General features: G+C 60.4%; 1 protein-coding gene across 1 annotated transcript in view; it reads right to left on the bottom strand.

The window, feature by feature from the left end:
* LOC121275214 (ankyrin repeat and fibronectin type-III domain-containing protein 1-like) overlaps positions 1 to 19,694 on the bottom strand; it is a gene marked incomplete at both ends in the record, with an annotated part of 56,909 nt that extends 37,215 nt beyond the window's left edge. Inside the window, one exon of the mRNA XM_041182640.1 lies at positions 19,595 to 19,694. Within this exon, the coding sequence (XP_041038574.1) occupies positions 19,595 to 19,694 (100 nt within the window). The remainder of the gene's footprint in view (positions 1 to 19,594) is intronic.
* Between the last annotated feature and the right edge of the window lie 1,511 nt (positions 19,695 to 21,205).

The following is a 21,205-nucleotide window of genomic DNA, read 5'->3' as shown; positions in this document are numbered from 1 at the left end:
ATGGGGGTTTGGGATGTGGGGTGGGGGTTTGGGATGAGGATGGAGGTTTGGGATGTGGGGTGGGGGTTTGGGATGGGGATGGGGGTTTGGGATGTGGGGTGGGGGTTTGGGATGTGGGGTGGATGTTTGGGATGGGGGTGGGGGTTTGGGATGTGGGGTGGGGGTTTGGGATGTGGGGTGGGGGTATTGTGATGTGGGGTGGGGGTTTGGGATGTGGGATGTGGGTTTGGGATGGGGGTGGGGGTTTGGGATGGTGATGGGGGTTTGGGAGAGGGGTGGATGTTTCGGATGTGGGGTGGGGGTTTGGGATGTGGGATGTGGGTTTGGGATGTGGGTGGGGGTTTGGGATGTGGGGTGGGGGTTTGGGATTTGGGGTGGGGGTTTGGGATGGGGTGTGGGTTTGGGATGTGGGTGGGGGTTTGGGATGGGGATGGGGGTTTGGGATGTGAGGTGGGTGTTTGGGTTGTGGGGTGGGTGTTTGGGATGTGGGGTGGGTGTTTGGGATGGGGGTGGATGTTTGGGATGGGGATGGGGGTTTGGGATGTGGGTGGGGGTTTGGGATGGGGATGGGGGTTTGGGATGTGGGGTGGTGGTTTGTGATGGGGGTGGGGGTTTGGGATGTGGGGTGGGGGTTTGGGATGGGGATGGGGGTTTGGGATGTGGGATGTGGGTTTGGGATGGGGATGGGGGTTTGGGATGGGGATGGGGGTTTGGGATGGGGGTGGATGTTTGGGATGTGGGATGGGGGTTTGGGATGTGGGGTGGGGGTTTGGGATGGGGATGGGGGTTTGGGATGTGGGGTGGGGGTTTGGGATGGGGATGGGGGTTTGGGATGTGGGGTGGGGGTTTGGGATGTGGGGTGGATGTTTGGGATGCGGGTGGGGGTTTGGGATGTGGGGTGGGGGTTTGGGCTGTGGGGTGGGGGTTTGTGATGTGGGTTGGGGGTTTGGGATGTGGGATGTGGGTTTGGGATGGGGGTGGGGGTTTGGGATGACGATGGGGTTTGGGAGAGGGGTGGATGTTTGGGATGTGGGGTGGGGGTTTGCGATGTGGGATGTGGGTTTGGGATGTGGGTGGGGGTTTGGGATGTGGGGTGGGGGTTTGGGATGTGGGGTGGGGGTTTGGGATGGGGTGTGGGTTTGGGATGTGGGTGGGGGTTTGGGATGGGGATGGGGGTTTGGGATGTGAGGTGGGTGTTTGGGATGTGGGGTGGGTGTTTGGGATGTGGGGTGGGTGTTTGGGATGGGGGTGGATGTTTGGGATGGGGATGGGGGTTTGGGATATGGGTGGGGGTTTGGGATGTGGGATGTGGGTTTGGGATGGGGGTGGGGGTTTGGGATGTGGGATGTGGGTTTGGGATGGGGATGGGGGTTTGGGATGGGGACGGGGGTTTGGGATGGGGGATGGGGGTTTGGGATGTGGGGTGGATGTTTGGGATGGGGATGGGGGTTTGGGATGGGGATGGGGGTTTGGGATGTGGGGTGGGGGTTTGGGATGGGGGTGGGGGTTTGGGATGTGGGATGTGGGTTTGGGATGGGGATGGGGGTTTGGGATGGGGACGGGGGTTTGGGATGTGGGATGGGGGTTTGGGATGTGGGGTGGATGTTTGGGATGGGGATGGGGGTTTGGGATGGGGATGGGGGTTTGGGATGTGGGGTGGGGGTTTGGGATGGGGGGTGTGGGTTTGGGATGTGGGGTGGGGGTTTGAGATGTGGGTGGGGGTTTGGGATGTGGGATGTGGGTTTGGGTGGGGGGTGGGGGTTTGGGATGTGGGATGTGGGTTTGGGATGGGGATGGGGGTTTGGGATGGGGATGGGGGTTTGGGATGTGGGATGGGGGTTTGGGATGTGGGGTGGATGTTTGGGATGGGGATGGTGGTTTGGGATGGGGTGGGGGTTTGGGATGTGGGGTGGGGGTTTGGGATGGGGATGGGGGTTTGGGATGGGGATGGGGGTTTGGGATGTGGGGTGGGTGTTTGGGATGGGGGGTGTGGGTTTGGGATGGATGTGGGGGTTTGGGATGTGGGGTGGGGGTTTGGGATGTGGGGTGGGGGTTTGGGAGGGGGGATGGGGGTTTGGGATGGGGATGGGGGTTTGGGATGGGGGTGGATGTTTGGGATGTGGGATGGGGGTTTGGGATGTGTGGTGGGGGTTTGGGATGGGGATGGGGGTTTGGGATGTGGGGTGGGGGTTTGGGATGGGGATGGGGGTTTGGGATGGGGGTGGGGTTTGGGATGTGGGGTGGGGGTTTGGGATGGGGATGGGGGTTTGGGATGGGGATGGGGGTTTGGGATGTGGGGTGGGTGTTTGGGATGGGGGGTGTGGGTTTGGGATGGAGGTGGGGGTTTGGGATGTGGGGTGGGGGTTTGGGATGTGGGGTGGGGGGTTTGGGAGGGGGGATGGGGGTTTGGGATGGGGATGGGGGTTTGGGATGGGGGTGGATGTTTGGGATGTGGGATGGGGGTTTGGGATGTGTGGTGGGGGTTTGGGATGGGGATGGGGGTTTGGGATGTGGGGTGGGGGTTTGGGATGTGGGGTGGATGTTTGGGATGTGGGATGGGGGTTTGGGATGTGGGGTGGGATTTGGGATGGGGGTGGGGGTTTGGGATGTGGGGTGGGGGTTTGGGTTGGGGGGTGGATGTTTGGGATGTGGGGTGGCGGTTTGGGATGTGGGATGTGGGTTTGGCATGTGGGGTGGGGGTTTGGGATGGGGATGGGGGTTTGGGATGTGGGGTGGGGGTTTGGGTTGGGGGTGGATGTTTGGGATGTGGGGTGGGGGTTTGGGATGGGGATGGGGGTTTGGAATGTGGGGTGGGGTTTTGGGATGGGGGTGGGGGTTTGGGATGTGGGATGGGGGTTTGGGATGTGGGGTGGGGGTTTGGGATGTGGGGATGGGGGTTTGGGATGTGCGATGGGGGTTTGGGATGTGGGGTGGATGATTGGGATGGGGTGGGGGCATGGGATGGGGGTTGGGGTTTGGGATGTGGGTGGGGGTTTGGGATGTGGTGGGGGTTTGGGATGTGGGGTGGGGGTTTGGGATGTGGGGTGGGGATTTGGGATGTGGGGTGTGGGTTTGGGATGTGGGGTGGGGGTTTGGGATGTGGGGTGTGGGTTTGGGATGTGGGGTGGGGGTTTGGGATGTGGGTGGGGGTTTGGGATGGAGGTGGGGGTTTGGGATGTGGGATGGGGGTTTGGGATGTGGGGTGGGGTTTGGGATGGGGATGGGGGTTTGGGATGTGGGGTGGGGGTTTGGGATGGGGATGGGGGTTTGGGATGTGGGGTGGGGGTTTGGGATGTGGGGTGGATGTTTGGGATGGGGGTGGGGGTTTGGGATGTGGGGTGGGGGTTTGGATGTGGGGTGGGGGTTTGGGATGTGGGGTGTGGGTTTGGGATGTGGGATGGGGGTTTGGGATGGGGGTGGGGGTTTCGGATGGGGATGGGGGTTTGGGAGAGGGGTGGATGTTTGGGATGTGGGGTGGATGTTTGGGATGTGGGATGTGGGTTTGGGATGTGGGGTGGGATTTGGGATGGGGGTGGGGGTTTGGGATGTGGGGTGGGGGTTTGGATGGGGGTGGATGTTTGGGATGTGGGGTGGCGGTTTGGGATGTGGGATGGGGGTTTGGGATGTGGGGTGGGGGTTTGGGATGTGGGGTGTGTGTTTGGGATGTGGGGTGGGGGTTTGGGATGTGGGTGGGGGTTTGGGATGTGGGGTGGGGGTTTGGGATGTGGGGTGTGGGTTTGGGATGTGGGGTGGGGGTTTGGGATGTGGGGTGGGGGTTTGGGATGGGGGTGGATGTTTGGGATGTGGGATGGGGGTTTGGGATGTGGGATGGGGGCTGGGATGTGGGGTGGGGGTTTGGGATGTGGGATGGGGGTTTGGGATGTGGGGTGGGGGTTTGGGATGGGGGTGGATGTTTGGGATGTGGGGTGGGGGTTTGGGATGGGGGTGGGGGTTTGGTTTGTGGGGTGGGGGTTTGGGATGTGGGATGGGGGTTTGGGATGTGGAGTTGGGTTTGGGATGGGGATGGGGGTTTTGGGATGTGGAATGTGGGTTTGGGATGTGGGGTGGGGGTTTGGGATGTGGGATGGGGGTTTGGGATGTGGGGTGGGGGTTTGGATGTGGGGTGGGGGTTTGGGATGTGGGGTGGGGGTTTGGGATGGGGGGTGTGGGTTTGGGATGTGGGGTGGGGGTTTGAGATGTGGGTGGGGGTTTGGGATGTGGGATGTGGGTTTGGGATGGGGGTGGGGGTTTGGGATGTGGGATGTGGGTTTGGGATGGGGATGGGGGTTTGGGATGGGGATGGGGGTTTGGGATGTGGGATGGGGGTTTGGGATGTGGGGTGGATGTTTGGGATGGGGATGGTGGTTTGGGATGGGGTGGGGGTTTGGGATGTGGGGTGGGGGTTTGGGATGGGGATGGGGGTTTGGGATGGGGATGGGGGTTTGGGATGTGGGGATGGGTGTTTGGGATGTGGGGGTGTGGGTTTGGGATGGATGTGGGGGTTTGGGATGTGGGGTGGGGGTTTGGGATGTGGGGTGGGGGTTTGGGAGGGGGGATGGGGGTTTGGGATGGGGATGGGGGTTTGGGATGGGGGTGGATGTTTGGGATGTGGGATGGGGGTTTGGGATGTGTGGTGGGGGTTTGGGATGGGGATGGGGGTTTGGGATGTGGGGTGGGGGTTTGGGATGGGGATGGGGGTTTGGGATGGGGGTGGGGGTTTGGGATGTGGGGTGGGGGTTTGGGATGGGGATGGGGGTTTGGGATGGGGATGGGGGTTTGGGATGTGGGGTGGGTGTTTGGGATGGGGGGTGTGGGTTTGGGATGGAGGTGGGGGTTTGGGATGTGGGGTGGGGGTTTGGGATGTGGGGTGGGGGTTTGGGAGGGGGGATGGGGGTTTGGGATGGGGATGGGGGTTTGGGATGGGGGTGGATGTTTGGGATGTGGGATGGGGGTTTGGGATGTGTGGTGGGGGTTTGGGATGGGGATGGGGGTTTGGGATGTGGGGTGGGGGTTTGGGATGTGGGGTGGATGTTTGGGATGTGGGATGGGGGTTTGGGATGTGGGGTGGGATTTGGGATGGGGGTGGGGGTTTGGGATGTGGGGTGGGGGTTTGGGTTGGGGGTGGATGTTTGGGATGTGGGGTGGCGGTTTGGGATGTGGGATGTGGGTTTGGCATGTGGGGTGGGGGTTTGGGATGGGGATGGGGGTTTGGGATGTGGGGTGGGGGTTTGGGTTGGGGGTGGATGTTTGGGATGTGGGGTGGGGGTTTGGGATGGGGATGGGGGTTTGGAATGTGGGGTGGGGTTTTGGGATGGGGGTGGGGGTTTGGGATGTGGGATGGGGGTTTGGGATGTGGGGTGGGGGTTTGGGATGTGGGGATGGGGGTTTGGGATGTGCGATGGGGGTTTGGGATGTGGGGTGGATGATTGGGATGGGGTGGGGGCATGGGATGGGGGTTGGGGTTTGGGATGTGGGTGGGGGTTTGGGATGTGGTGGGGGTTTGGGATGTGGGGTGGGGGTTTGGGATGTGAGGTGGGGATTTGGGATGTGGGGTGTGGGTTTGGGATGTGGGGTGGGGGTTTGGGATGTGGGGTGTGGGTTTGGGATGTGGGGTGGGGGTTTGGGATGTGGGTGGGGTTTGGGATGGAGGTGGGGGTTTGGGATGTGGGATGGGGGTTTGGGATGTGGGGTGGGGGTTTGGGATGGGGATGGGGGTTTGGGATGTGGGGTGGGGGTTTGGGATGGGGATGGGGGTTTGGGATGTGGGGTGGGGGTTTGGGATGTGGGGTGGATGTTTGGGATGGGGGTGGGGGTTTGGGATGTGGGGTGGGGGTTTGGGATGTGGGGTGGGGGTTTGGGATGTGGGGTGTGGGTTTGGGATGTGGGATGGGGGTTTGGGATGGGGGTGGGGGTTTCGGATGGGGATGGGGGTTTGGGAGAGGGGTGGATGTTTGGGATGTGGGGTGGATGTTTGGGATGTGGGATGTGGGTTTGGGATGTGGGGTGGGATTTGGGATGGGGGTGGGGGTTTGGGATGTGGGGTGGGGGTTTGGGATGGGGGTGGATGTTTGGGATGTGGGGTGGCGGTTTGGGATGTGGGATGGGGGTTTGGGATGTGGGGTGGGGGTTTGGGATGTGGGGTGTGTGTTTGGGATGTGGGGTGGGGGTTTGGGATGTGGGTGGGGGTTTGGGATGTGGGGTGGGGGTTTGGGATGTGGGGTGTGGGTTTGGGATGTGGGGTGGGGGTTTGGATGTGGGGTGGGGGTTTGGGATGGGGGTGGATGTTTGGGATGTGGGATGGGGGTTTGGGATGTGGGATGGGGGTTTGGGATGTGGGGTGGGGGTTTGGGATGTGGGATGGGGGTTTGGGATGTGGGGTGGGGGTTTGGGATGGGGGTGGATGTTTGGGATGTGGGGTGGGGGTTTGGGATGGGGGTGGGGGTTTGGGATGTGGGGTGGGGGTTTGGGATGTGGGATGGGGGTTTGGGATGTGGAGTGGGGGTTTGGGATGGGGATGGGGGTTTGGGATGTGGAATGTGGGTTTGGGATGTGGGGTGGGGGTTTGGGATGTGGGATGGGGGTTTGGGATGTGGGGTGGGGGTTTGGGATGTGGGGTGGGGGTTTGGGATGTGGGGTGGGGGTTTGGGATGGGGATGGGGGTTTGGGATGTGGGTGGGGGTTTGGGATGTGGGGTCGGGGTTTGGGATGTGGGGATGGGGTTTTGGGATGTGGGGTGGGGGTTTGGGATGGGGGATGGGGGTTTGGGATGGGGATGGGGTTTTGGGATGGGGGTGTGTGTTTGGGATGTGGGGTGGGGGTTTGGGATGGGGATGGGGGTTTGGGATGTGGGGTGGGGGTTTGTGATGGGGGTGTGGGTTTGGGATGTGGGGTGGGGGTTTGGGATGTGGGGTGGGGGTTTGGGATGGGGTGGGGGTTTGGGATGTGGGGTGGGGGTTTGGGATGGTGGTGGGGGTTTGGGATGGGGATGAGGGTTTGGGATTGTGGTGGGGGTTTGGGATGTGGGGTGGGGGTTTGGGATGTGGGGTGGGGATTTGGGATGTGGGGTGTGGGTTTGGGATGTGGGGTGGGGGTTTGGGATGTGGGGTGTGGGTTTGGGATGTGGGGTGGGGGTTTGGGATGTGGGTGAGGGTTTGGGATGGAGGTGGGGGTTTGGGATGTGGGATGGGGGTTTGGGATGTGGGGTGGGGGTTTGGGATGGGGATGGGGGTTTGGGATGTGGGGTGGGGGTTTGGGATGGGGATGGGGGTTTGGGATGTGGGGTGGGGGTTTGGGATGTGGGGTGGATGTTTGGGATGGGGGTGGGGGTTTGGGATGTGGGGTGGGGGTTTGGGATGTGGGGTGGGGGTTTGGGATGTGGGGTGTGGGTTTGGGATGTGGGATGGGGGTTTGGGATGGGGGTGGGGGTTTCGGATGGGGATGGGGGTTTGGGAGAGGGGTGGATGTTTGGGATGTGGGGTGGATGTTTGGGATGTGGGATGTGGGTTTGGGATGTGGGGTGGGATTTGGGATGGGGGTGGGGGTTTGGGATGTGGGGTGGGGGTTTGGGATGGGGGTGGATGTTTGGGATGTGGGGTGGCGGTTTGGGATGTGGGATGGGGGTTTGGGATGTGGGGTGGGGGTTTGGGATGTGGGGTGTGTGTTTGGGATGTGGGGTGGGGGTTTGGGATGTGGGTGGGGTTTGGGATGTGGGGTGGGGGTTTGGGATGTGGGTGGGGGTTTGGGATGTGGGATGGGGGTTTGGGATGTGGGGTGTGTGTTTGGGATGTGGGGTGGGGTTTGGGATGTGGGTGGGGGTTTGTGATGTGGGGTGTGGGTTTGGGATGTGGGGTGGGGGTTTGGGATGTGGGGTGGGGGTTTGGGATGGGGGTGGATGTTTGGGATGTGGGATGGGGGTTTGGGATGTGGGATGGGGGTTTGGGATGTGGGGTGGGGGTTTGGGATGTGGGATGGGGGTTTGGGATGTGGGGTGGGGGTTTGGGATGGGGGTGGATGTTTGGGATGTGGGGTGGGGGTTTGGGATGGGGGTGGGGGTTTGGGATGTGGGGTGGGGGTTTGGGATGTGGGATGGGGGTTTGGGATGTGGGGTGGGGGTTTGTGATGAGGGTGGGGGTTTGGGATGTGGGGTGTGGGTTTGGGATGGGGATGGGGGTTTGGGATGGGGATGGGGGTTTGGGATGTGGGATGGTGGTTTGGGATGTGGGATGGGGGTTTGGGATGTGGGATGGGGGTTTGGGATGTGGAGTGGGGGTTTGGGATGGGGGTGGATGTTTGGGATGTGGGGTGGGGGTTTGGAATGGGGGATGGGGGTTTGGGATGGGGGTGGATGTTTGGGATGTGGGGTGGGGGTATGGGATGGGGGTGGATGTTTGGGTTGGGGGGTGGTGGTTTGGGATGGGGATGGGGGTTTGGGATGTGGGCTGGGGGTTTGGAATGGGGATGGGGGTTTCGGATGGGGATGGGGGTTTGGGATGTGGGATGGGGGTTTGGGATGGGGGTGGATTTTGGGGATGGGGATGTGGGTTTGGGATGGGGATGGGGGTTTGGGATGGGGGTGGGGGTTTGGGAGGGGGGGTGGATGTTTGGGAGGGGGGTGGGGGTTTGGGATGTGGGATGGGGGTTTGGGATGTGGGATGGGGGTTTGGGATGGGGGTGGGTGTTTGGGATGTGGGGTGGGCGTTTGGGATGTGGGGTGGGGTTTGGGATGTGGGGTGGGGGTTTGGGATGTGGGGTGGGGGTTTCGGATGTGGGATGGGGGTTTGGGATGTGGGATGGGGGTTTGGGATGGGGGTGGGGGTTTGGGATGTGGGGGTGTGGGTTTGGGATGTTGGGTGGGGGGTTTGAGATGTGGGATGTGGGTTTGGGATGGGGATGGGGGTTTGGGATGGGGATGGGGGTTTGGGATGTGGGATGGGGGTTTGGGATGTGGGGTGGATGTTTGGGATGTGGGGTGGGGGTTTGGGATGTGGGGTGGGGGTTTGGGATGGGGGTGGATGTTTGGGATGTGGGATGGGGGTTTGGGATGTGGGATGGGGGTTTGGGATGTGGGGTGGGGGTTTGGGATGTGGGATGGGGGTTTGGGATGTGGGGTGGGGGTTTGGGATGGGGGTGGATGTTTGGGATGTGGGGTGGGGGTTGGGATGGGGGTGGGGGTTTGGGATGTGGGGTGGGGGTTTGGGATGTGGGATGGGGGTTTGGGATGTGGGGTGGGGGTTTGTGATGAGGGTGGGGGTTTGGGATGTGGGGTGTGGGTTTGGGATGGGGATGGGGGTTTGGGATGGGGATGGGGGTTTGGGATGTGGGATGGGGGTTTGGGATGTGGGATGGGGTTTTGGGATGTGGGATGGGGGTTTGGGATGTGGAGTGGGGCTTTGGGATGGGGATGGGGGTTTGGGATGTGGAATGTGGGTTTGGGATGTGGGGTGGGGGTTTGGGATGTGGGATGGGGGTTTGGGATGTGGGGTGGGGGTTTGGGATGTGGGGTGGGGGTTTGGGATGGGGATGGGGGTTTGGGATGTGGGTGGGGGTTTGGGATGTGGGGTGGGGGTTTGGGATGTGGGGATGGGGTTTTGGGATGTGGGGTGGGGGTTTGGGATGGGGGATGGGGGTTTGAGATGGGGATGGGGTTTTGGGATGGGGGTGTGTGTTTGGGATGTGGGGTGGGGGTTTGGGATGGGGATGGGGGTTTGGGATGTGGGGTGGGGGTTTGTGATGGGGGTGTGGGTTTGGGATGTGGGGTGGGGGTTTGGGATGTGGGGTGGGGGTTTGGGATGGGGTGGGGGTTTGGGATGTGGGGTGGGGGTTTGGGATGGTGGTGGGGGTTTGGGATGGGGATGGGGGTTTGGGATGGGGATGAGGGTTTGGGATTGTGTTGGGTGTTTGGGATGGGGGTGGGGGTTTGGGATGTGGGGTGGGGGTTTGGGATTGGGGATGGGGGTTTGGGATGGGGGTGGATGTTTGGGATGTGGGGTGGGGGTTTGGAATGGGGGATGGGGGTTTGGGATGGGGGTGGATGTTTGGGATGTGGGGTGGGGGTATGGGATGGGGGTGGATGTTTGGGATGGGGGTGGGGGTTTGGGATGGGGATGGGGGTTTGGGATGTGGGCTGGGGGTTTGGAATGGGGATGGGGGTTTTCGGATGGGGATGGGGGTTTGGGATGTGGGATGGGGGTTTGGGATGGGGGTGCATGTTGGGGATGGGGATGTGGGTTTGGGATGGGGATGGGGGTTTGGGATGGGGGTGGGGGTTTGGGAGGGGGGGTGGATGTTTGGGAGGGGGGTGGGGGTTGGGATGTGGGATGGGGGGTTTGGGATGTGGGATGGGGGTTTGGGATGTGGGGTGGGGGTTTGGGATGTGGGGTGGGGGTTTGGGATGGGGGTGTGGGTTTGGGATGGGGATGGGGGTTTGGGATGTGGGATGGGGGTTTGGGGTGGGGGGGGGGGGTTTGGGATGTGGGATGGGGGTTTGGATGTGGGATGGGTGTTTGGGATGTGGGGTGGGCGTTTGGGATGTGGGTTGGGGTTTGGGATGTGGGGTGGGGGTTTGGGATGTGGGGTGGGGGTTTCGGATGTGGGATGGGGGTTTGGGATGTGGGATGGGGGTTTGGGATGGGGGTGGGGGTTTGGGATGTGGGGTGGGGGTTTGGGATGTGGGATGGGGGTTTGGGATGTGGGATGTGGGTTTGGGATGTGGGGTGGGGGTTTGGGATGTGGGGTGGGGGTTTGGGATGGGGGTGGATGTTTGGGATGTGGGATGGGGGTTTGGGACGGGGATGGGGGTTTGGGATGTGGGGTGGGGGTTTGGGATGGGGGTGGGGGTTTGGGATGTGGGGTGGGGGTTTGGGATGGGGATGGGGGTTTGGCACGTGGGATGTGGGTTTGGGATGGGGATGGGGGTTTGGGATGGGGATGGGGGTTTGGGATGTGGGGTGGGGGTTTGGGATGGGGGTGGGGGGTTTGGGATGTGGGATGTGGGTTTGGGATGGGGATGGGGGTTTGGGATGGGGATGGGGGTTTGGGATGTGGGATGGGGGTTTGGGATGTGGGGTGGATGTTTGGGATGGGGATGGGGGTTTGGGATGGGGGTGGGGGTTTGGGATGTGGGGTGGGGGTTTGGAATGGGGATGGGGGTTTGGGATGGGGATGGGGGTTTGGAATGGGGATGGGGGTTTGGGATGTGGGGTTTGGGTTTGGGATGTGGGTGGATGTTTGGGATGTGGGGTGGGGGTTTGGGATGTGGGGTGTGGGTTTGGGATGGAGGTGGGGGTTTGGGATGTGGGGTGGGGGTTTGGAATGTGGGTGGGGATTTCGGATGTGGGATGGGGGTTTGGGATGGGGATGGGGGTTTGGGATGGGGATGGGGGTTTGGGATGGGGGTGGATATTTGGGATGTGGGATGGGGGTTTGGGATGTGGGGTGGGGGTTTGGGATGGGGATGGGGGTTTGGGATGTGGGGTGGGGGTTTGGGATGGGGATGGGGGTTTGGGATGTGGGGTGGGGTTTTGGGATGTGGGGTGGATGTTTGGGATGGGGGTGGGGGTTTGGATGTGGGGTGGGATTTTGGGATGTGGGGTGGGGGTTTGGGATGTGGGGTGGGGTTTTGGGATGTGGGATGTGGGTTTGGGATGGGGGTGGGGGTTTGGGATGGCGATGGGGGTTTGGGAGGGGGGTGGATGTTTGGGATGTGGGGTGGATGATTGGGATGTGGGATGGGGGTTTGGGATGTGGGGTGGGATTTGGGATGGGGGGTGGGGGTTTGGGATGTGGGGTGGGGGTTTGGGTTGGGGGTGGATGTTTGGGATGTGGGTTGGCGGTTTGGGATGTGGGATGGGGTTTTGGGATGTGGGATGGGGGTTTGGGATGGGGGTGGGGGTTTGGGATGTGGGATGGGGGTTTGGGATGTGGGGTGGGGGTTTGGGATGTGGGGATGGGGGTTTGGGATGTGGGGTGGGGGTTTGGGATGTGGGGTGGGGGTTTGGGATGGGGGTGGATGTTTGGGATGTGGGGTGGGGGTTTGGGATGGGGGTGGGGGGTTTGGGATGTGGGGTGGGGGTTTGGGATGTGGGATGGGGGTTTGGATTTGGGGTGGGGGTTTGGGATGGGGGTGGATGTTTGAGATGTGGGATGGGGGTTTGGGATGTGGGTTGTGGGTTTGAGACATGGGGTGGGGTTTGGGATGTGGGGTGGGGGTTTGGGATGTGGGGTGGGGGTTTGGGATGTGGGGTGTGGTTTGGGACGTGGGTGGGGGTTTGGGATGTGGGGTGGGGGTTTGGGATGGGGGTGGATGTTTGGGATGTGGGATGGGGGTTTGGGATGTGGGATGGGGGTTTGGGATGTGGGGTGGGGTTTTGGGATGTGGGATGGGGTTTGGGATGTGGGGTGGGGATTTCGGATGGGGGTGGATGTTTGGGATGTGGGTTGGGGGTTTGGGATGGGGGGTGGGGGTTTGTGATGTGGGGTGGGGGTTTTGGATGTGGGATGGGGGTTTGGGATGTGGGGTGGGTGTTTGGGATGAGGGTGGGGTTTGGGATGTGGGGTGTGGGTTTGGGATGGGGATGGGGGTTTGGGATGTGGGATGGGGGTTTGGGATGGGGATGGGGGTTTGGGATGGGGATGGCGGTTTGGAATGTGGGGTGGGGGTTTGGGATGTGGGATGGGGGTTTGGGATGTGGGATGGGGGTTTGGGATGTGGGGTGGGGGTTTGGGATGGGGGTGGGGGTTTGGGATGTGGGATGGGGGTTTGGGATGTGGGGTGGGGGTTTGGGATGGGGGTGTGGGTTTGGGATGTGGGATGGGGGTTTGGGATGTGGGGTGGGGGTTTGGGATGTGGGGTGGGGGTTTGGGATGTGGGTGGGGTTTTGGGATGGGGATGGGGGTTTGGGATGTGGGGTGGGGGTTTGGGATGTGGGGATGGGTGTTTGGGATGTGGGGATGGGGGTTTGGGATGTGGGATGGGGGTTTGGGATGGGGATGGGGGTTTGGGATGGGGATGAGGGTTTGGGATGGGGGTGGGGGTTTGGGATGGGGGTGGGGGTTTGGGATGTGGGGTGGGGGTTTGGGATGTGGGGTGGGGGTTTGGGATGTGGGGTGGGGGTTTGGGATGGGGGTGTGGGTTTGGGATGTGGGATGGGGGTTTGGGATGTGGGATGGGGTTTGGGATGGGGGTGGGGGTTTGGGATGTGGGATGGGGGTTTGGGATGTGGGTGAGGGTTTGGGATGTGGGGTGGGCTTTGGGATGTGGGGTGGGGGTTTGGGATGTGGGATGGGGGTTTGGGATGTGGGGTGGGGGTTTGGGATGTGGGGTGGGGGTTTGGGATGGGGGTGGGGGTTTGGGATGTGGGGTGGGGTTTGGGATGTGGGATGGGGGTTTGGGATGTGGGATGGTGGTTTGGGATGGGGAGTGGGGGTTTGGGATGTGGGATGGGGGTTTGGGATGTGGAATGTGGGTTTGGGATGTGGGGTGGGGGTTTGGGATGTGGGGTGGGTGTTTGGGTTGGGGGTGGATGTTTGGGATGTGGGTTGGGGGTTTGGGATGGGGGTGGGGGTTTGGGATGTGGGGTGGGGGTTTGGGATGTGGGATGTGGGTTTGGGATGGGGGTGGGTGTTTGGGATGTGGGATGGGGGTTTGGGATGGGGATGGGGGTTTGGGATGTGGGGATGGGGGTTTGGGATGTGGGGTGGGGGTTTGGGATGTGGGATGTGGGTTTGGGATGTGGGGTGGGGGTTTGGGATGGGGGTGTTGGGGTTTGGGATGTGGGGTGGGTGTTTGGGAAGGGGATGGGGGTTTGGGATGGGTGTGGGGGTTTCGGATGGGGGATGGGGGTTTGGGATGTGGGGTGGGGGTTTGGGATGGGGGTGGATGTTTGGGATGGGGGGTGGGGGTTTGGGATGGGGGTGGATGTTTCGGATGGGGGTGGGGGTTTGGGATGTGGGGTGGGGGTTTTGTGATGTGGGGTGGGGTTTTGGGATGGGGATGGGGGTTTGGGATGGGGGTGGATGTTTCGGATGGGGGTGGGGGTTTGGGATGGGGGTGGATGTTTCGGATGGGGGTGGGGGTTTGGGATGTGGGGTGGGGGTTTTGTGATGTGGGGTGGGGGTTTGGGATGGGGATGGGGGTTTGGGATGTGGGGTGGATGTTTGGGATGTGGGGTGGGGGTATGGGATGGGGGTGGATGTTTGGGATGGGGGTGGGGGTTTGGGATGGGGATGGCGGTTTGGGATGTGGGCTGGGGGTTTGGAATGGGGATGGGGGTTTCGGATGGGGATGGGGGTTTGGGATGTGGGATGGGGGTTTGGGATGGGGGTGGATGTTGGGGATGGGGATGTGGGTTTGGGATGGGGATGGGGGTTTGGGATGGGGGTGGGGGTTTGGGAGGGGGGGTGGATGTTTGGGAGGGGGGTGGGGGTTTGGGATGTGGGATGGGGGTTTGGGATGTGGGATGGGGGTTTGGGATGTGGGGTGGGGGTTTGGGATGTGGGGTGGGGGCTTGGGATGGGGGTGTGGGTTTGGGATGGGGATGGGGGTTTGGGATGTGGGATGGGGGTTTGGGATGGGGGTGGGGGTTTGGGATGTGGGATGGGGGTTTGGGATGTGGGATGGGTGTTTGGGATGTGGGGTGGGCGTTTGGGATGTGGGTTGGGGTTTGGGATGTGGGGTGGGGGTTTGGGATGTGGGGTGGGGGTTTCGGATGTGGGATGGGGGTTTGGGATGTGGGATGGGGGTTTGGGATGGGGGTGGCGGTTTGGGATGTGGGGTGGGGGTTTGGGATGTGGGATGGGGGTTTGGGATGTGGGATGTGGGTTTGGGATGTGGGGTGGGGGTTTGGGATGTGGGGTGGGGGTTTGGGATGGGGGTGGATGTTTGGGATGTGGGATGGGTGTTTGGGACGGGGATGGGGGTTTGGCACGTGGGATGTGGGTTTGGGATGGGGATGGGGGTTTGGGATGGGGATGGGGGTTTGGGATGTGGGGTGGGGGTTTGGGATGGGGGGTGTGGGTTTGGGATGTTGGGTGGGGGTTTGAGATGTGGGTGGGGGTTTGGGATGTGGGATGTGGGTTTGGGATGGGGGTGGGGGTTTGGGATGTGGGATGTGGGTTTGGGATGGGGATGGGGGTTTGGGATGGGGATGGGGGTTTGGGATGTGGGATGGGGGTTTGGGATGTGGGGTGGATGTTTGGGATGGGGATGGGGGTTTGGGATGGGGGTGGGGGTTTGGGATGTGGGGTGGGGGTTTGGAATGGGGATGGGGGTTTGGGATGGGGATGGGGGTTTGGGATGGGGATGGGGGTTTGGGATGTGGGGTTTGGGTTTGGGATGTGGGTGGATGTTTGGGATGTGGGGTGGGGGTTTGGGATGTGGGGTGTGGGTTTGGGATGGAGGTGGGGGTTTGGGATGTGGGGTGGGGGTTTGGAATGTGGGTGGGGATTTCGGATGTGGGATGGGGGTTTGGGATGGGGATGGGGGTTTGGGATGGGGATGGGGGTTTGGGATGGGGGTGGATATTTGGGATGTGGGATGGGGGTTTGGGATGTGGGGTGGGGGTTTGGGATGGGGATGGGGGTTTGGGATGTGGGGTGGGGGTTTGGGATGGGGATGGGGGTTTGGGATGTGGGGTGGGGTTTTGGGATGTGGGGTGGATGTTTGGGATGGGGATGGGGGTTTGGGATGTGGGGTGGGATTTTGGGATGTGGGGTGGGGGTTTGGGATGTGGGGTGGGGGTTTGGGATGTGGGATGTGGGTTTGGGATGGGGGTGGGGGTTTGGGATGGCGATGGGGGTTTGGGAGGGGGGTGGATGTTTGGGATGTGGGGTGGATGATTGGGATGTGGGATGGGGGTTTGGGATGTGGGGTGGGATTTGGGATGGGGGTGGGGGTTTGGGATGTGGGGTGGGGGTTTGGGTTGGGGGTGGATGTTTGGGATGTGGGTTGGCGGTTTGGGATGTGGGATGGGGTTTTGGGATGTGGGATGGGGGTTTGGGATGGGGGTGGGGGTTTGGGATGTGGGATGGGGGTTTGGGATGTGGGGTGGGGGTTTGGGATGTGGGGATGGGGGTTTGGGATGTGGGGTGGGGGTTTGGGATGTGGGGTGGATGTTTGGGATGGGGTGGGGGTTTGGGATGGGGGTTGGGGTTTGGGATGTGGGTGGGGGTTTGGGATGTGGTGGGGGTTTGGGATGTGGGGTGGGGGTTTGGGATGTGGGATGGGGATTTGGGATGTGGGGTGTGGGTTTGGGATGTGGGCTGGGGTTTTGGGATGTGGGGTGGGGGTTTTGGATGGGGGTGGGTGTTTGGGATGTGGGGTGGGGGTTTGGGATGTGGGATGTGGGTTTGGAATGTGGGGTGGGGGTTTGGGATGGGGGTGGATGTTTGGGATGTGGGGTGGGGGTTTGGGATGGGGGTGGGGGTTTGGGATGTGGGGTGGGGGTTTGGGATGTGGGATGGGGGTTTGGGATGTGGGGTGGGGGTTTGGGATGGGGGTGGATGTTTGAGATGTGGGATGGGGGTTTGGGATGTGGGTTGTGGGTTTGAGACATGGGGTGGGGGTTTGGGATGTGGGGTGGGGGTTTGGGATGTGGGGTGTGGGTTTGGGATGTGGGGTGTGGTTTTGGGACGTGGGGTGGGGGTTTGGGATGTGGGGTGGGGGTTTGGGATGGGGGTGGATGTTTGGGATGTGGGATGGGGGTTTGGGATGTGGGATGGGGGTTTGGGATGTGGGGTGGGGTTTTGGGATGTGGGATGGGGGTTTGGGATGTGGGGTGGGGATTTCGGATGGGGGTGGATGTTTGGGATGTGGGTTGGGGGTTTGGGATGGGGGTGGGGGTTTGTGATGTGGGGTGGGGGTTTGGGATGTGGGATGGGGGTTTGGGATGTGGGGTGGGTGTTTGGGATGAGGGTGGGGGTTTGGGATGTGGGGTGTGGGTTTGGGATGGGGATGGGGGTTTGGGATGTGGGATGGGGGTTTGGGATGGGGATGGGGGTTTGGGATGGGGATGGCGGTTTGGAATGTGGGGTGGGGGTTTGGGATGTGGGATGGGGGTTTGGGATGTGGGATGGGGGTTTGGGATGTGGGGTGGGGGTTTGGGATGGGGATGGGGGTTTGGGATGTGGAATGGGGGTTTGGGATGTGGGGTGGGGGTTTGGGATGGGGGTGGGGGTTTGGGATGTGGGATGGGGGTTTGGGATGTGGGGTGGGGGTTTGGGATGTGGGGTGGGGGTTTGGGATGTGGGGTGGGGTTTTGGGATGGGGATGGGGGTTTGGGATGTGGGGTGGGGGTTTGGGATGTGGGGATGGGTGTTTGGGTTGTGGGGTGGGGGTTTGGGATGGGGGATGGGGGTTTGGGATGGGGATGGGGGTTTGGGATGGGGATGAGGGTTTGGGATGGGGGTGGGGGTTTGGGATGGGGGTGGGGGTTTGGGATGTGGGGTGGGGGTTTGGGATTGGGGATGGGGGTTTGTGATGGGGGTGGATGTTTGGGATGTGGGGTGGGGGTTTGGGATGGGGGATGGGGGTTTGGGATGGGGGTGGATGTTTGGGATGTGGGGTTGGGGTATGGGATGGGGTTGGATGTTTGGGATGGGGGTGGGGGTTTGGGATAGGGATGGGGGTTTGGGATGTGGGGTGGGGGTTTGGGATAGGGATGGGGGTTTGGGATGTGGGCTGGGGGTTTGGGATGGGGATGGGGGTTTCGGATGGGGATGGGGGTTTGGGATGTGGGATGGGGGTTTGGGATGTGGGGTGGGGGTTTGGGATGTGGGGTGGGGTTTTGGGATGGGGATGGGGGTTTGGGATGGGGGTAGGGGTTTGGGAGGGGGGGTGGATGTTTGGGATGTGGGATGGGGGTTTGGGATGTGGGATGGGGGTTTGGGATGTGGGGTGGGGGTTTGGGATGTGGGGTGGGGGTTTGGGATGGGGGTGTGGGTTTGGGATGGGGATGGGGGTTTGGGATGTGGGATGGGGGTTTGGGATGGGGGTGGGGGTTTGGGATGTGGGATGGGGGTTTGGGATGTGGGATGAGGGTTTGGGATGTGTGGTGGGCATTTGGGATGTGGGGTGGGGTTTGGGATGTGGGATGGGGGTTTGGGATGTGGGGTGGGGGTTTGGGATGTGGGGTGGGGGTTTGGGATGGGGGTGGGGGTTTGGGATGTGGGGTGGGGGTTTGGGATGTGGGATGGGGGTTTGGGATGTGGGATGGTGGTTTGGGATGGGAGTGGGGGTTTGGGATGTGGGATGGGGGTTTGGGATGTGGAATGGGGGTTTGGGATGTGGGGTGGGGGTTTGGGATGTGGGGTGGGTGTTTGGGTTGGGGGTGGATGTTTGGGATGTGGGTTGGGGGTTTGTGATGGGGGTGGGGGTTTGGGATGTGGGGTGGGGGTTTGGGCTGTGGGATGTGGGTTTGGGATGGGGGTGGGTGTTTGGGATGTGGGATGGGGGTTTGGGATGGGGATGGGGGTTTGGGATGTGGGGATGGGGGTTTGGGATGTGGGGTGGGGGTTTGGGATGTGGGATGTGGGTTTGGGATGTGGGGTGGGGGTTTGGGATGGGGGTGTTGGGGTTTGGGATACGGCGTGGGTGTTTGGGAAGGGGATGGGGGTTTGGGATGGGTGTGGGGGTTTCGGATGGGGGATGGGGGTTTGGGATGTGGGGTGGGGGTTTGGGATGGGGGTGGATGTTTGGGATGGGGGTGGGGGTTTGGGATGGGGGTGGATGTTTCGGATGGGGGTGGGGGTTTGGGATGTGGGGTGGGGGTTTTGTGATGTGGGGTGGGGGTTTGGGATGGGGATGGGGGTTTGGGATGGGGGTGGATGTTTCGGATGGGGGTGGGGGTTTGGGATGGGGGTGGATGTTTCGGATGGGGGTGGGGGTTTGGGATGTGGGGTGGGGGTTTTGTGATGTGGGGTGGGGGTTTGGGATGGGGATGGGGGTTTGGGATGTGGGGTGGGGGTTTGGGATGGGGTATGGGGGTTTGGGATGGGGGATGGGGGTTTGGGATGTGGGATGGGGGTTTGGGATGGGGGTGGATGTTTGGGATGGGGATGTGGGTTTGGGTTGGGGGGTGGGGGTTTGGGATGGGGGATGGGGGTTTGTGATGGGGATGGGGGTTTGGGATGGGGATTGGGGTTTGGGATGTGGGGTGGGGGGTTTGGGATGTTGGGTGGGGGTTTGGGATGTGGGGTGGGGGTTTGGGATGTGGATGGGGGTTTGGAATGGGGATGGGGGTTTGGGATGGGGGTGGGGGTTTGGGATGTGGGATGGGGGTTTGGGATGGGGATGGGGGTTTTGGGAGGGGGGTGGGGGTTTGGGATGTGGGGATGGGGGTTTGGGATGTGGGGTGTGGGTTTGGGATGGGGGTGGGGGTTTGGGATGTGGGGATGGGGGTTTGGGATGTGGGGTGGGGGTTTGGGATGTGGGGTGGGGGTTTGGGAGGGGGGGACTGGATTTTGGGCTCGGGGTGGATGTTTGGGATGTTCAGTATTTGGTTTCCAGATTTGTGTGATTCTGAGTTTGGTAATGGGTCTCCTTTTTATTTAACATTCCTGAATCTGTTCATATTAAGTGATTATATTCTCGGACAGAAACCTTTTTAACGTTTTCACAAACTTGCTTGAGGAATGAAAGAGATGTTTCAGGCTTCGCGACATTGACTGTTTCCGGCTGGAATTCTGCAGCTTCAAGTTTTCTAGAAGAGGAAAGAAATTTGTATCTGTAACACACAGAGCAGAGAGATACTCACAAAGTTAACCAGACACTCACAAGGTTAACCAGGGACTCACAAAGTTAACCAGAGACTCACAAGGTTAACCAGGGACTCACAAAGTTAACCAGAGACTCACAAGGTTAACCAGGGACTCACAAAGTTAACCAGAGACTCACAAGGTTAACCAGGGACTCACAAAGTTAATCAGAGACTCACAAGGTTAACCAGGGACTCACAAAGTTAACTAGAGACTTAGAAGATTAACCAGAGTCTCACAAAGTTAACTAGAGGCTCACAAGATTAACCAGGGACTCACAAAGTTAACCTGGGGCTCACAAGGTTAATCAGACATCTTCAATTCCCAGATTACCTGAAGCAGCTGAGGTTTTCCATTTTCTAGAAGAATAAATGGTGATTTGATCAAAGCTCATACAATAATGAAGGAACAAGATTGTGTTTATGTGAACTGATTATTTCGAGTGAGGCGGCTGAGAGAGACCAAAGGTTTAGATGGGATTTAGATAAGAGTTAAGTGGGATTTTGAGGAGGTTAAATGGGGTAAAATGGAGGTTAAATGAGGTTTAGAGGGGGGGTTAAATGGGGTTTAGACAGAGGTTAGATGGGGATTAGATGGAGATTGGATGGGGGTTAAATGGGGGTTATTTGGGGTTAAATGGGGGTTAAATGTGGATTAGATGGGGGTTAGTTGTCAGGGAATGGTACTTTTCTCACAGAGTGCTGAACTGTGGAGCAGGCAGCTGACTCATGCTGTGGCTGTGAATTCCTCCATGAGAGAGCTGGGAAACGGATTATTTTAAAACAGATGACAGAGCCGGAGTGATTTCCTCAATGAATGTTCATTGACGAGAGATATCAGGGAGCAATTTTCCTGATGTTTTTCCCTCAAAATGTCCTAACATTTAACTACTTTACAACTGAAGATCACATGGCTCTGGGTGGAATTGTGGTGAACAGAATATCACAGAATATGTGGAACAGTCTAGATGGAGAAATAGGTCCTAACAGGTCCATCATTTTTGTTTTGTGCATCTGGTGTACGTGTCTGTGTGTGTGTGAATGTATGGGAGGTGTGTTTGTGTGTGTGTGTGTGTGAATGTATGGGAGTGTGTGTGTGTGTGTGTGTGTGTGTGTGAATGTATGGGAGTGTGTGTGTGTGTGTGTGTGTGTGAATGTATGGGAGTGTGTGTGTGTGTGTGTGTGTGAATGTATGGGAGTGTGTGTGTGTGTGTGTGTGTGTGAATGTATGGGAGTGTGTGTGTGTGTGTGTGTGTGTGAATGTATGGGAGTGTGTGTGTGTGTGTGTGTGTGTGTGTGAATGTATGGGAGTGTGTGTGTGTGTGTGTGTGTGTGTGAATGTATGGGAGTGTGTGTGTGTGTGTGTGTGTGTGTGAATGTATGGGAGTGTGTGTGTGTGTGTGTGTGAATGTATGGAGTGTGTGTGTGTGTGTGTGTGTGTGTGTGAATGTATGGGA

This window comes from Carcharodon carcharias, unplaced genomic scaffold (assembly GCF_017639515.1).
Source record: "Carcharodon carcharias isolate sCarCar2 unplaced genomic scaffold, sCarCar2.pri scaffold_905_ctg1, whole genome shotgun sequence".
Lineage (NCBI taxonomy): Eukaryota > Metazoa > Chordata > Chondrichthyes > Lamniformes > Lamnidae > Carcharodon > Carcharodon carcharias.
Note: the sequence above shows the minus strand (reverse complement) of the source record. Positions and strands in the feature narration are given on the sequence as shown.